At 36.2% G+C, this 16,878-nt stretch overlaps 1 protein-coding gene across 7 annotated transcripts in view; it reads right to left on the reverse strand.

Annotated features, from left to right (window-relative positions):
- Positions 1-16,878, reverse strand: part of LOC142978355 (uncharacterized) — a 262,256-nt gene that overhangs the window by 193,867 nt on the left and 51,511 nt on the right. For 6 of the 7 annotated variants that reach the window (XM_076122768.1, XM_076122769.1, XM_076122772.1 and 3 more), the window contains exon 4: positions 7,344-7,458. In XM_076122768.1, coding sequence (XP_075978883.1) covers positions 7,344-7,458 — 115 coding nt within the window. Of the gene's footprint in view, positions 1-7,343; positions 7,459-11,000; positions 11,178-16,878 lie in introns of all 7 variants that reach the window. The other variant, XM_076122773.1, reaches the window with a different exon arrangement.

The following is a 16,878-nucleotide window of genomic DNA, read 5'->3' on the forward strand; positions in this document are numbered from 1 at the left end:
CGTGACGTTTTATAAATAAAATCCAGACTTCCATATTGATATCTTGGATGCGAAAGTCACTCTGTCTATAAATCATATTGTAGGGATAGTAGCGGCTTAATCAGGCTTCGCTCAGTTTAAAGTGTAGCGTCACAATACTTAACCAAATTATACACTAAAACCTTCCTCGGCAATCGCTTTATGTATTGATGAAAACCACATGAAAATCCGTTCGGAAGATTTTGAAATAATCACAAATAGACATCCAGTCACGGCAAGGAAACTTTATTTTAAAATATATAATGATTTCACATGAGCGAAGCCACAAGAGGGATAAACTAACTAAATATAAACTTCGGAAATTTGCGACCTTTTGATCTCAATACCGGGAAAGTTACAATTAATTCCTGTTATCTATTAACACAATAAGCATTATCCTCGAAGCTGGAACGTGTTTTAAACATCCTTGTTAACTGGCTGTCGTTCCGGTGCACATTGAACCAAGGATAGTCAGGTGAGGGTCCCGAGAGAAGACCTTGGCCCACTTTTGTGCCGCACAGTTAAGCCTCAGTTTGTGAAATCGCTTTTGTGTGGTTAATTGGATACATGTTAATAACAAACTATGTTTTGTTTAATATGTAAAGATATCATACGCGAGGGAAGGATTTAACTCTATTTGGCTTAATTTTATAATAAAAATGAGCAAATTGTGTACAAATTTATAAATCTTCGGAAAGGCCAGCAGAACCATTGATGTTCTTCGAAATGGTCACAAGTGTGGTACGGGCAAGCGGCATAATATTTAGAAAAAGTAAAAAAAAACATGCGTAGTAAGTGGCGTTTTTCTAGTTGTCAGACCAACTATGGGGGCTTAATTGTAAGTACGGAATTCGAAGATTTCTGGGATAAAAATAAAACTAAAAATTAATCGTATTTTCTGAAGTCTTTGACACCGCTAGTAGACACTTTCTTGATAGAAAACTGTTGAAAACAGTGAATATTAAATAGATTTATCCAAACATAATTAGTAACAAGTTTTTGGCACAAGTCTGCAGTAATTGAATCCAACTTTTAAATCTTGACGGAAAATTGCTTCGATATTTTTAAAGAAATACGATCTTTGGCTCGCTTTCAAAAACGTATTAGGTTAGCTCGAGAGCTTAAAGTTTTGAGTGTCCCTAACTTTATAGATGTTACTATGTAACTCAAGAGTTAAACCGACGAACTGAGAATATGTTAGTTTTAAACTTCTTCAAGAAAAATTGCTACTGGGATAGTCTTGCTACCAGTGAGATTACCGAGAAATGAATGAAAACGAAACTGAATTTTTAATTAAAATATCATAGCATTAAACACTCGGCTTACTGCGTCATTACTTGCAATCTACACAATCAAATCTTTACGTAATTATCATAACTTAATTTTGTAAAATCGAAGAAACCAATGACTGCCTTTACAATTTAAAACAAGCCTGTCGACAAAAAGCTGGGCAAAGAAACTAAGCTCTCTGCTTATGTCTTCTCTAAACATCAAACTGACCACAACAAAAACAGAATGCAGTCAATTAAAATCATGAAAAATCGAGTGATATCTCCTTTCACTGTCAAAACACAACCCTTTTTCATACCTAATGGTGTGTTCTCAGCACCCAATTAAGGGCGTCGTACAAATGAAGCTCATATTTCCTATTGCTACCTGTGAGGTCAGGCCTTAACCCCACCGTGACCTGGCCAGCTCTGACCGCCTTGTTATACGCGCAATAAACTCATGTCATGTTTCGCAAGTCATGTGTTATGTGATAAAGTTGGGGGGTTTTATGAGACAAACATAGGTGTATACTGGGTATAATACTTTATGGTACTACGTATACAGATGGCAGATATATGGATTAACAAGTGCTGGCACCCAACTATATAAAGATGAGATAACTTCTTCAAGAAGACTTATTCTTGCGTGTATAAGAGAAGCAAGTGCAAGCTGTTCTACAATAATAATTTATTGATCATAAAAATGTATTCAATATAAAGAAGAACTCACTTTTACAAGTAAATAAACTCTCGCTATAAAACAAATAATATTAAAAGTGCAGATCCAAGCATTAATAAATCACTGATTAAGCAGACGGTCGTCCAATTTTTAAAACGGTATTAATTTTCTCTTCCTGTATAAAATCATGAATGTAAAATTAAATAACATATTTTGTAAATATATAATCATTTGAATTGCGCACGTGTAATCGTATCTTCAAGTTATAAGCACGTGTTTCTGGGTTTATTAATTGCAGTATTTCACTGAGTTTGACTGCAAGTTTCTGATATTTTAGAGTAAAACGTTAAGGCAACTATCGGAAATAAGATCGAGAGATCTTCAAGGATCCCACCCACGGCATGAATTTACTCCATCTAAAGCTTTACCCTGGCAGATTACTAATAATAATCCGCCCACGGAGCAAAAAACATCTTTCAAGTGCGATTTTTCGGAGTTTTCTTTCAAGCCTTCACTTTGCAACCTACACTTTTTATCAGTGCCAATCTCAAGCAATTAGTTAATTGAAGATAACAGGATAATTGAGTCGTAAGCCGCGTCAATTTACCTTTTTCTAAAATGAGATTTTGGAAGAATAGAAGCTTTTTGAAGTTTTATTTTCACCTCCTTTTGCTAAAATTTTTATAATAACGAGGTCTTGTAATAACACAATATTGCTAAAATACCTAGGTGTTAAGTAAAATATTACTTCAACAAGAGACAATAAGACAAATGCAACATGCCATACATATAAGACTAATAACGAACGATCAAACGCTGTAAATCTTCAAATTGAAATGTAGAATAAGTAGGTACAAAAACAAAATATACATGAATTATAAAGTAAGTAGTTACTCCACCAAAATGCACGAGGAAAGCACCTATTGAATAAACACTGCCGAATGTTCAAAGTTTGTAGTACACTATTCTAATGCTCTTAACTTGAACGACAAGCAGACGAATCAGGTAAAAGCATCGCATTAAACTGCACAAACCATAAATGTTGAATGAAACGCTACTGAATTGGAAAAGGATCAGACGTCTAGGCTTTGCTAAGGATCAATGGACCAACATTAAGTAGATTGAAATATTTGAAACAGTCTATTAGAACCGCAAGGATACAGAACAGGATTCTATCTGCAATTTCTTTGAAGTCTCGATCTTGTAAAATGTCTAGGTAAAATTTGTTTGCACGGTCAGATACTGTTTCAGAGAAAAACTTAGATAAATCACTCTAGTAGGTACTTTCTAGACACTTGTATACTTTTTTACATTCAAGAAAATTTTAAGTACATTCCGGGATATGTTTACTATCTACATATTTGCATGGTTTCTCATATTTCGCTACTGTATTTTTGCCCAGAATTATGAGGAACACGATAAATTATTCCTTTACGACTATCATAGTAGGTCCTAGTAGTAGATTCTGCTGTCACAACAGCGCCCGAAACGAAAATGCTTATCCGTACCGGCTTTCCGTATACCCAGAGATAATATTTATGTCATAATAAGATCCCCACAGTATGCATTAGACTGGTATTAAATTACACTCGTAAAGGACACCCAACGGACATGCTTTATGGCAAAAATATACTCATTTTATATTACAGCCACTTAGAAGCTTTCTCAGCAGAAAAAGTTACATTACTGGTTAACTGACGTTGTAAAAGTCAAATGGTTTTCGTATTAGGTATTATAATTAGCAGAAGTTTGTCAGCGTTTTTAAAGAGCAGTCGAGAGATCGTTGAGCAAAAAAATATTCGAATGGAATGGGTCGAGTTCACACTTAAAAAAGACGTTTTGTTCCTTCTTAAGATTTTACTTTTGGATTAAATTAATGAAATTCTGGAGAATGGTTCCCTGATACTGTAGAATATTTTAAACTAGGTACACCAGATGCTACAATTAGTGAATAAGTGCTACTAGAAAGTCGTTTTATCTAAAAAATATGTAAATAAGCTGACCACTTCAAGTATTCTTTCAATGCTTTTATCTCATAAAGACCTTGAGTATAAGCTGCATTTTTACTTACAACTTTGTTATTCTTAAGCATAACGAAGTCTTGGCAGTTTCACTTGCAAGCTTTCTTTGTTACTGCTGCAACTAATGCATTAACTTGAAACTAACGCTGTATATAAGACAAACAACCTTGCTCTATATACAAGAAGTTGGAGGCCACGTCTACAATATTCCTGTTCCAATACTCCTAAATAATTCATAACGAAGTGGGCTCATACGAACGAACTCCACTAGCTTGCTGCCAGCCTGGTACGTCAAACTCCCAAGTCTACCTGCCGTCTACGTCTAATTGAAGACGTTTTCAATAATAAAAGATTTCGCAGACTTTTATTCGTAGACAAAACAGTAGCATTGTTTTTGACAGATTTTAGTGTACTTTCTATTACTCAGATTTCTAATTCCAAGACTATCAACCGCTATAAACTAATTAATTTAAATTAAATAATGGATTATTAAAATAAAATCGTGTATCTATAAAACTATGTATCATAAACAATACATTCGTATAGATAAGATATTACATATAACGCTACATTTAATTGTTTGAAATATAAAGATTTATTATAAGTTTCCCTTTCACTTACGATTAACAGAAACGCAAAAACGTTGTTCTACACGTCTACAAATGATGGCGTTAATTGATACATACAACGAAGCGAAATTTATAGACACGCAGGTTATTTTTTTTATCCAATTAATCCGCTACAATTCGCTGTGACACGAAGACTATTCATTCTTAGAACGGTCCACGTTACGATCACCATTCCTTGCTTTCATTGACAAATAAATAAACATGAAATGCGTGACTCTAAGAAATGTATAATACAGAGAATAATCTGTGACAATTTGTTCTAATTAGATAGCCAAGACGATTCGATGAATTCAACATAGGATTGTTTTTAAAGAGATTACCTTTAAGCCTGTAACGAGCATCTATCTAACAAACGTTCAGTAAATACACGGTTTCGCAAAGAAGAAATGTGAAAACGAACTAATATTTTCCATTAGAGGGATGTAATAGTAAAGTTGTAGCGGGCGTGATCCCTACGGATTGCCTCGGGAAGGCCCGAACGCAAAGGGCACAAGGTTGAGGTAACGGTTGCCAATAATGAAGATAACAATAGGGCTGCGAAACATTTTGCTATCTGATCTTACCATTGTCCTAGGAATATTCAAACGCCGAAGGTTGTGTTAACTGTTTAAGAGCTCAAGACAATGCCTGGTTAGCATTCAAGTCATTAACAAAGCCTCAATTGTAACGAGAACATCAAAATACAGACAAAAAGCAGAACGGATCATGACAAAACATTTTCAATTAAATCATTCCTTTAATCAACCCTTCAAAGCTCAGGGAAAAGTCGCGTAATCTGATTTGTGAATCGGGACAATCCACGGTTGGTACATTAGATGCGTATAGGGACACATATGGAGCACGGGACAATTTGGGACATGTTCCGGAGCATCACTTCAGCCCTGCGGATCACTTGCGTAACATAATATACGTGTACAAGAGTGCGGTCACGGCCGGACGGAATGCACGCACAAATAGACAGAGGGCGTATCGCTGACGGATGATTCATGTGTATTGTTATTGATATGCGATTTGGTGGTTTACCAAATGTAGATACTGTGTTGTGACCATATGTGTGTATGTGTGTTTCGTAACTATAAAACTTACAAAAGACTTTATATGTTTGCTATTATATGTTTCGGGTAAGAATTGTCGAAGCCTAGAAACTATGCTTACGCAATATTCTCAACGTTTTATGTCAAAGCTCATCGCTTACGTGTAAACTAAAATATATAATCTTATTATTCTTAATGTGCACGTAGGAAGAATCATTCGAAAACAATCTACCGAATTCCAACCAACATATTTTTTTCTGTAGCATAAGTAAAGTGAGGAGTCATGTACCAAACCTACGCGCCTGCACGTATAAAACTACTCATTTCAATGTTTAAGAATCTGCAATAAAAATCTGAATAGCCATTCACAACGCTCAATATAGTCAAATGCAATTCAAATCCCATCCACTGGCTCTTAAACGTATAAAATGGGACGTGGCAGTTGCTGAACTGCACTTTGCACACATCAAATCTAACGGTTATTGCAAATGAGCAGAAACTCACCGAAATCACATCTTTACACAGTTTACACTAAAATGATAATGCTACACCGTTTGCAGAACAAACAAATTTTCGGTACTTGGTTCCATGAAATCTGGCCGATTTTAACCTTTATTTTAGTTACTGAATGGACTTTAAATGCCAAGTTGTTGGTTGTTAATTTATCTATATAAGTAAGTGTTTAGAAGTATGTTTATCAGTTATTTGGTTACCATACTAAGCTCTGCTTACTTTGGAATCAAATGACCGTATGTAATGAAAAAAGATAGAAACTATAAAAAAAGAAAAAAAGATACAAAATTTAAAGTATAAAATACACTTTTCCACTCTATCCATACTACGGATATTTGAGATCATAGTGGCAAAATGGGACTTAGAAATCAGTAAATAAAATTTCTAGATTTGTAATATTTCAATCTGTCTACGTGCAACAAAGCCCAGACAGATAAAGCATTGTTACAACCGTGCGTTAATACCGCCGTGACGCCGATTTGTCAGCAAAGAATTTTAAACTCGAGTGATAATTTACGAAATCCTCGACGCTATGCATCGTCGAGAGTACCATTTTGTCGAAATGGAACGAAATTAACTGCGGGACAAATGGTGACAATGAGTGCGCGTGAATTCACTGTTGTTAAGCCTCCGCATGTAAGCAGTTAATCGCTGTTTCACAATACATTGTACACGTTGATTGTATGTGTTTTGTTCTAACAGTTTCTAAACTTGGAAAGTTTTGCCGCCTTGATATTTGGTGTGCTACATTTTTATTTGTATCGAAATGGGCCTGTATTTTGATATACGCAATCTATCTCAATCGTGCATTGATCATCACGTAACGTAAATCAATCAACACAGTACTTAACAATGATTTTTGATATTAGTGTGCTGACAGTATAATAGTAACCAATCGATCACACATACTTGCATCGAGTAATAAAACTGACTACTCGGTATATGATCTTAAGTAGTCAGAAAAGGACCGAACGGGCATCGGACAGGAGTCCGATGTAGTAGTTAGATGTATAGACAGAGTATCGCTAAACATCTAACAACACGGTATATGTTCTTCTGCAGATGGAATAGACCCGAACGGGTATGAAACTACGCGTTTTAACAAAATAAGTAAAGTCTACGAACATGGTCTTCCTCTTCCGTTAACTATAACTATTATAGTAATGTTTGTTAGGACTTACCGGCAGCTTCACTGTTGACGGCGGGCTGCGCAAGAGTTCGCTTCGGTGTGCTCGTGGTGCGCGGGGATGGCTGTGCGCGGCGGCACGGAGGTGTGCACTCCGGCCCATTTGTGCGCTGGAAAAAACATTATACAAATCAATTTTAACATCATAACACAAATTAATTTTGGTATTCCTATAACTTCTTACAGAGCAAGGGTACACTATCGTTTATTATTACGATTTTTTAAGACTACAAGGTAGAAAGAAAGATAGCCTGCGCTAATTGCATGTTTTATGACTCAACGAACTACATGATAAAGCTCACTCAGCGCGGGAGATCTTACCAGGATTTTCGTTAGAAATCAATGGTGTAAACAGTTTTTGTACCTACTACACTTAAAAAGAATTGATACGGTGAATCTATTTAGGAGTTACACCACACAGTTTAACCATACTTATATCTTTAGACAGATGTAAAACTATTATCATCTGAAGTTTAAAGCAGGGTTCACCAGCGTTTACAAGTGAAAGAGTTCGGTCAAAGTCCTTTAAAACCAAAGTTTAAGATTAGAAACAGTTTTCATTTCATTTAGCAAGTGTCACCAACTATATTAGTTGTCAGACTTCATTCAATTTACAGTTTATTAGACTGTATAAAATGAGGTGACTGACACCAAAGGTGAATCAGAGACACATAAAGACTTTTACTTATCTATGTTCGAGTTAATAAATTAAACTTTAACAGCTTTCAGCCACATATAACTTAACGTTTCAAAATCCTTTCGAATCCAACTAATGTATATTAACTAGTACATTTTAAAGTTATACAAACATTTTTAAATAAATAGGATTAAAATATTCTGAAAGCGTACGCATTAAATAATACATTTTAATTTTATCGCATAATTTTTAATGTTGTTCAACCTTCAACGATTTAAGTTAAGCTTTAACATTTCATAGGTGTACATTATATTTAATTATTCTCTCGAGTAAGTTAATGAAGCACCACTAATTTGGTGCCATCTAATACGATTAACCAGTGTATCTCAAACTACAAGTATTCATTAAGGGACAATTTGTTTAAGATCACAGGAAAGGAAAAAGACATACTAATATACCTGACACTAATCTGATTACAAATCCGAGTCGCCTCTTCATTTGCCTTAAGAATCGTACAATAGGGTGTGACATTAAACTTAACTTTATCTCAACTAAAGATATTCTCAAAAGTATTCAAGACCCAAACAAATACGCCTACAATTTCTACATTTAACACACAGTCTTAGTAATAAACATAAGTAATTTACACGTTCACATTTAGATAGAAAGCAATTGGTCCCCCGGGGGTCGTGTCAGTATAAATGTTGAGAACCATCGGCGTACAAGATAAAAGGTTTTAATTAAATAGTAATAACGTTTCGCTGCACGATACAGCCATGAAATTAATGAAATTGTCCTGATAATCCCATTTGTTACTACCAATGATCATTTTATTAGATTAAATGAACGCTAATTGAGACGAAATGATACATTCATTTAGACAAGCGGCCTAAGTCTGATATGATTAGACTCGTCATGTACTTAATTTTCTTTGAAAAGTGGGGAGTTAATTCAGATGATATTTTGCTAGACAAATATCAAATGACTAAACTTCTTTATAACTCGAACATTAGTTTATCTATATTTCAACAACTTAGAAGACTGTCGCAGGTATATAAAATTCAAAATTTAGATCAGTCACCTGTTGACTACGGTAGCCCGTGTGAAACATCTACTTGATTTTATAAATACATATATTAATTGAAATTGTGCATGCTAAGGCTCTCTAGTCAGACTACAACTAGCTAGAACATCGTTTAAAGTTACAAGCATGAAGCACTGTGGTAGCAACGTTAAAAACAGACGCATTATAAGCCTTCGTGCTTGTATCGCATAATTGCGTTGTAGCATATTCTATAGACATTTCCTTTCTAAATAACAACCTAATTTTTACTGCAGCTTTAAGTGCATAAAATTTTTCAAAGATGTGAAGATTCAGAGTGATATGACCTGGCTATGGAGGCTGTAAGCAAAGCTAAGTTTAATGTATAATAGAATACGGGGATCGCCGTGGTCGCCGGCTGACTCTCAGTCAGTCAGCCTGTGACCACGGTGAATGCAACCTGCGCCGAAACGTTAGGCATTTTAAGGTAAAATGCGTGTTCGCGTTAATCCCCGTATTCTATTAAACATTAAACATGCAACGCGAGAGTTTAAAAGTTATGAAAGCTAAGTTTATACTGCAAATGTAGCTTAACAGTTACATATTTTGAAATTTTAACCAAAATCAGGTCGAATTAGGTAGTTAGAATGAACCATTTGCTTCATCAATGTCATATTTATTTAATGGAACAATATGCATGCTTCAGAATATAGGGTATTGAAAGATACTTCTACTTTCGAAGTGGACTGAAAAAGAATGTCGCCTTCAAAGATGATCCTTATAAATGTCAACAGTCGGTTAGGATTACAAGCATTATCTAAAAGCCTTCAGACTTGACCTACCATGACACTTAACCACTAACCGCACGAACTATACAAATACAATATAATTTATCTATCTATCGTATGGTTAGTGGTCAACCTAGTGTCAAAGTTGTTCAAGCCGCCCGAAAGGCCTTTGTCATGGCTTAATGACTATTATCTGAATTGACAACAACCGGGACCGCATTTTTACGTGCCCTCCAAAGCACGGACACGCTCAGTTCAAATATTATGCGGTCACCCACCTACAAAATGACCGCGCCAACGGTTGCTTAACACACAGATCGTTTACCGACCAGTGAGCACAACTGGCTATGAGCGGTGCAATACAATATAATAACATTGTAACATTTGATTAATAGTTAGCAATATCTAAAGCATGCACTGAACAACATTCGTGGAACGGCTAAAGGCAAACCAGATATCGTTTGCGTTTCTGTTGCACAATAGTCAGTGAACTCCTCAATGCCGTTTGAGAACTGAAGCTTAGTTGAGGTTATCTAGCTTCTGCTAAGTTTCGTGTCGGTTCAATTAGTTTGAGATTGCTGTTAGTATTAACTACATAATCTTACAATAATTGAGGACTTTGTTAATATGTCTTTTGCTTAACATGCAACTCGAGAGTTTAAAAGTTATGCTATCTTTTGCTTTCTAATTAATAGAAGGATTCGTAAAAAGTCGGTCCCAATGTCAATTAATTTGTTGTCAATTAAGACACCAGTCGTAAAACCATGTCAAAGGCCTTTCGGGCGGCTTGAACTCCTTATATAGTACAAAATTCATCGTATAATATACAATACAAAAAATCGAGAAAATATATTAGCGTTTTATAACAAAAACGAAATACATATTTATTTAATACAGCCTTTCCTTGAGGTAGCTTAAAATAAGTATATTTAGAAATATCGGCTGAAAATCTTGAACATATTTCCGAAAGGATTAAAAGTTCAATCGTATTTTTGGAAATCTCGCTTTCTACAGTTAGAGATACTTTCTAAACAATTCCGATATAATTTTCGCTGTTCAAGTTAACAACTCAATGAAAAGTCAAGTGTGCTTTAAACGTAACAATGTCTGGAACTTGAGATACAAGAGTGAAATAATCCACTGAATTTAGAACATTAATTTCTGAGAAATTTGATATAAACTTACCATTTTATCTTTGTATTCCTTAAAGTATATCCTCATATTGGTGGTTTCGGAGAACTCGTTAATTTTATGATTTCACATAGAACTAAGAGTTAACCTCACAATTTGTCACTTCACTTTTATAAAAAGTGTTGATTTTTCTACAAAATCAAACTTTATAGACACTCGCTTTTCAGACACCTTTAAGATATGAGTTACAAAGGTTATAAGTTACGAAAGCTGTAGAGAAATGATGTGGAAAAATATAGAGTCCGAAAACTAGAGTAAATAGTAAAATCTTCTAATATCGCACCCCTTAAAGACTACTCAACCAGTTAATTGAGAAAATGAATGTACGATAAAAAAAACACAAAAATATACAGTAAAATTAAATGAGTACAATTAATAATGTACTTTGCAATAGGTAAATAGAAATGCGAAGACTACCGTACAAAACAGAACACTATCCGTAGATTTCCAAAAGAAAGCAAGAAGATTTTCGAATTAAACCAAATAACCGAGAGACCATCCTATGCATAACCAACTTTACATACACAGACCGCGTAACCACATCAAATAATCGTGTTCATACGCAAAACTTATAAGTGCTTAAGTAGGTACGTCATATTGTGGTACTCAAGTACCGGCCAAAGTTTGTGAACGTAACACATGTTGAAACGCATGTTCATTAACGGCTCCTTGTCATACACATCGCTTCAACTTTCAAGTATGCTACCATATTGTACAGTTAGATTGAAATTTACATTAGGGCTACAACTTCCGTATTTTATGGGTAATCGTACTAATATTATGTGTTAAGTTTGGAAGTTAGGGTGGATGTTTGTTACTCTAATTTTTGATTTGTACATACATTAGATTATAATGTGCATTAACACATAGGATTCTATTTATCCCGGGAAATCTCTTTCGCTAACAATTTTGTTTTATTTGGACAAAGGTCCAAAATCTTCCCCCGGTTACGTCATTGGCTATCTCACAGCAATCCTCCAGATAGGCGTCCAAGTCATCGCACCAACGTTTTCGTGGTCTACCCCAATAATTGATACGCTAAGAAAATAACTAAACGTAGCGTAATTGCGAGGATATTGGCCGAAAATATTAGCTTCTTCTATCGTTTTTTCCGTCTTAGGGCTGAAACTGCGTTAAGCGGGCACTCGCGCGGTTTCATACAAAAGTGCTCCGTCGCGGAGATCCGCGCGGGCGCCCCGCACGGGGACACGCACCTTGCACCCGCGTAGCGGGGCCCGCCTCCTTGCGACGGAGACCGCTGCGGGTGCCCGCGCGGCATGGCGCGCGGTGCCCGCCGGCGGTAACACGTACGGACTCGTTCAGTCAACAACGCTAGGTGATACGGGTCGCACGCACGGTCGGAGGAAAATGTCTCGATACAGAAAGAGTTATTGTGGAAGTGCAGTCTCACCCTGCCATATAACTGCTGTATAACTGCACGTTTGGCGCAGTGGTTTAAGCGGTCACCTCGCCGCAACAACCGTAGCGCCGCGTGTGGTGGGTTCGAATCCCACCCGGGACAAATCTTTGTGTGATGAGCACGAGTATTTGTTCTGAGCCTGGATGTTAATGTATCTATATAAGTATGTATTTAGAAGTATATACGTATGTTTATCAGTTATTTGGTTACCATAGTACAAGCTCTGCTTAGTTTGGAATCAAATGACCGTGTGTGAGTAAAAAAAAAAAAAAAAAAATATGGGACCAGTCGACTGTACTATATAAAGACCGGGATGCACGAACAGCGGCATGGGTAGAAATTTGAAATTTGGGTAGAAAAAATTGGTGATATGCCTGATGCAGGTTTTACCCTTAAACTGTTGACCTTCAAATATGGTTCCAGTTTCGAAAATAATTCGTCATAGACCGGTATCGTAACTTTAAAATATTTGTAAAATGAACTTTCATTTTCTCTTAATTTACTGAACTTTACAACAAATTCCCCGCACAGCAACCTGGATTCAATAAATGGGCTTATTGGCTGCCGTTTCTTTTCTGCTAGTCGTCGTTTTGCTACGTAATAATATATTAGGTTCTCCATGGATACGACTGTACATGCACACCGTTAAAATTGAACTAGCGACACTCCGTAACTCCGGTCTCCGCGACGGGGACCGGCGCGTTCCTGCGGAGCCCGCCTGCGTGTCGACGCGCGTGGACACGAGACGGTTGTCCGTCGCGGGCGCCCGCTTAACGCAGTTTCAGGCCTTACTCTCACATCTCTTTATTTACCGGCGTTACACAATACTGACACAGACACAAAGCTAGTCCGTAGGTATCTCATATGTGACGTCTAATATCACGGAGAAACAACACAATTTAGAAGGATTCTCTTCCATTAATCAACAAAGAAAACATTTCAAAAAGCGACCAAAGCTAAACAATAACAGCTCTTTCACACAAAAGAACTCAGAAACCAATAGAACAAGTGAGCATTAACAGAAAGTTCAGTGAATGGGCCATTTGCAAAGGGTTTCATATATTAACTACAACTAAGAAAGGAAACGCTGAAAGAACTTGTGTAATTAGAGCTCTTTCGTTGTTTGTATTGAGTCTGCACCACCGAAGGACTTTATTCGGGCTAAATAAACAAAAAGTTTCAGGAAAATGGATTCTGAGAAGTCCTTGCCAGTTTTTACAAGCATTTATGGTAAAGGTTTGAGGCGCCCGTTAATTGCTCTCGCCGGTCGCTAACCGATCATCGGGCTAAGCAATTTTAGGAGCGGATATTCTATAGATGGATGGCTTAGTGACATCAGAGCTGAATGTCTTCAAGTTTCGGAGGGAACGTTACAGTCTGTCCCCGTTGTTGGTCCGCCTTAGGTGCAGCGCAGACGACAGACTATCCGACGCACACGTAGTAACGCGCCGGAGTTTTTGCGCGTTGTGTGCGTTACTGCATATAATGGCATAAATTCTATTTTCACAAACTAAAAAGTGCGTCAAGGATAGTCTGTCGTCTGCGTTGCACCTTAGAGCGGCTCGAACACATTTGACGCTAACTATATCACAAACTATACGACAAGTAAACAAAAATATCAACACACAGTCTAGGTTCTGAACACTAAATTGTAATGCAATAATTAAGTAGCTTCGAGCAGCTACCGTAGCTTTGGGACAGTACTTAATGCATTATTACTCCGATTAATATTCAAGACGGTCTAGAAATTCATGGTAGCTCTTGCCGTCTACCTATGAATAAGAGCTTAGGTAAACTAGGTTATATATCTGAACCCTGTGCCCCTATTTCAAGGCGTACATTGTTTATGAATGCATTATACAGAAAGCTGCAATGTTCAGTTTTAAAGACAATTCGTAGCTGAAGTACACATAACTAGATGACAATCCTGTATGACAAAGAGTATGGACTTGAATGAAGCAAAGGAAGTTTGTAAGGATAGTACTACGTAGCGTTCTCTAAAGCCTATCCCTATGGGAAGAAGGCGTGATTTTATGTGTGTACATATGTGCGTAAGTAAGTACCTACACATAACTTATTTAGTATGTTTCGTTGCTAAGTGACAGTCAGTTTCCCCACACAACAACTGTCTATAAACACGAAAAAAGAATTACTAAGTGCGACAAAAGAACAACATTAACGGAGGAAAAACTTCAGAAAGAAACACTAACACAGCCGTCACTTAAACACAACAATAAGTAAACTCAAACACTAGTTTGACAGGCGGAATAATGTAAACCGTCGAAGTTAGGAACGCCTATTTGTTCGTAGATTCGTACCATGTTATGTTTACTAATTTCGTGCAAAACTTGGCACAAATTCGTAACTAAGTGAGGACAAAGACTTGGCGAGGACGATGGCTGCCAATATTAGGATTGTTACATTACGAAATTGAATTTGGTTAATAAACCGAACATAACGCGCCTGAGTACGGAAAACGTACAACATACAAGGAAATAACTAACCCCGGTTTCTGAGTACATTTAGCGGTAGTTTATCTATTCAATAGTGTTTTTTGTATGAGTTTTGACACTATTGAATAGATAAAGTACCGTTAAATGTACCTCAGGAACCGGGGGTTAGTATGTAGTCAAACACAGAACATTCTAGACTCTAAACCGAACCAAAAATACAAACAGAATTAATTAAGTCTAGACATAGGTATCCAATTACACGTCCATATTTGCTGCCCATTCCATATTAAACCACAACACATATTTCAATACAACACATATTTCAATACAACACTACAGTATACAAATAAAAGATGTTCGGCAACAAAATCACACTTCACTCAACCCAAAAGCAGAAAGGCACAGTTCACCGAACTAATCCCTACGTATCACTGAGCACTAAATCAACTGCACTGTTCAAGCTAAATGACTATAACTTCAATAACTATTAAATCACTATACAATGTTACATGAACTAAGGTTACGAAATAGCTCAAATCTCGCCGCTGTGGTAGAACAACCTTCGAACACTGGATAGATTGTCTGGTCTAGGTAACTCAAGCTTCTACCTACGCTATGCAAATTTGCAATGCAAAGATATCGTTATGATTTGAGCGAATATTTGAAATGTTCATGCTAAGTGATAGATTAAACAGTCAATTATATCAACTACTTGTAAAATAGTTAGGTTGACTTTAAACTTTTATCATATTACTTATGCCACTCTTTCGCCATACTTAATTTTGCTATTTTACAAAACCAGTCATTCCGTCATCGAAAATAGTTTGCTATTATACCATTTTTGGATTCCACATTGACTTTAAGGCTGCCTGTTTGTCTAAAGACTATCATTAAAATCAATTTTCTTAGTCATATGCCTTTAGACACAGTAAGAACTAAAAGATGTTTTTAATACATTTCATCTAGTCTTTTTACTCAAAGTAAATATTGTATTAAAATCTTCTATTAGTCTACTGGTTCAATATGTATATAATTATATATATGTTATATATACTGTAAAAATAAGTTAGCTTAAATCTAGATAGAAAATACAAGCCAAAAAAGATTTTACTAAATATAAATTCATCAAAACTAACGTTATTTCGTAAGTGATAGATTGGTGGCGATCCTTCTTTCGCATCAATCTTGTTTGAGCAAATTTAACACAACAGCACTGAATAAATCCAGACTTTACGTTACACAGACGGTTTAGTACATTCAAGGGTAATGGTATTACTACGACCTCTCCTTCAATCTAAGTTCATAAAGTTACATTTGTCTTTGACTTCATTCAAATCGTGTAATAGAAAGATTTGTGATTAATTAATCTTTCGAAATTATTCAGCTGTAAATTCGAAAGAGTGACAAATTATCTAACAACTTATCTTAATCGTCACAACGATATTTATAATGTAATGACCCGCGCAACTTCGCTTGCGTCACATAAGAAAGAATGGGTCATAATTTTCCCCGTTTTTGTAACATTTTTACTGGTACTCTGTTCCTATTGATCGTAGCGTGATGATATATAGCCTTCCTCGATAAATAGGCTATATAGCACTGAAAGAATTTTTCAAATCCGATCAGTAGTTCCTGGGATTAGCGCGTTCAAACAAACAAACAAACTCTTCCGCTTTATAATATTAGTATAGATACAATGAGAACCAAATATTCTCTGCACAATATAGAGATCTACCCACGGGGTTATGCCCTAGCTAATCGCATCAAACCCGACAATACTATACAATGCAATTTCCGTCAAAATCCGTTCAAGCAACACTAAACTAAATAAACAGATTACAATGGAAACTAGACAGTCGATGCACGAAGCAAGCGGTGATTCTATTTCCTCGACTCAAACCATACTTGGATAGAACTACGAGTGAAAATTATGAATATGAATTTCATGTTTTCGATGGCGATATCACGGCGCTGTTTGTTCATGTAAGGTAGTGTTTCC

This window comes from Anticarsia gemmatalis, chromosome 14, assembly GCF_050436995.1.
Source record: "Anticarsia gemmatalis isolate Benzon Research Colony breed Stoneville strain chromosome 14, ilAntGemm2 primary, whole genome shotgun sequence".
NCBI classification, from domain to species: domain Eukaryota; kingdom Metazoa; phylum Arthropoda; class Insecta; order Lepidoptera; family Erebidae; genus Anticarsia; species Anticarsia gemmatalis.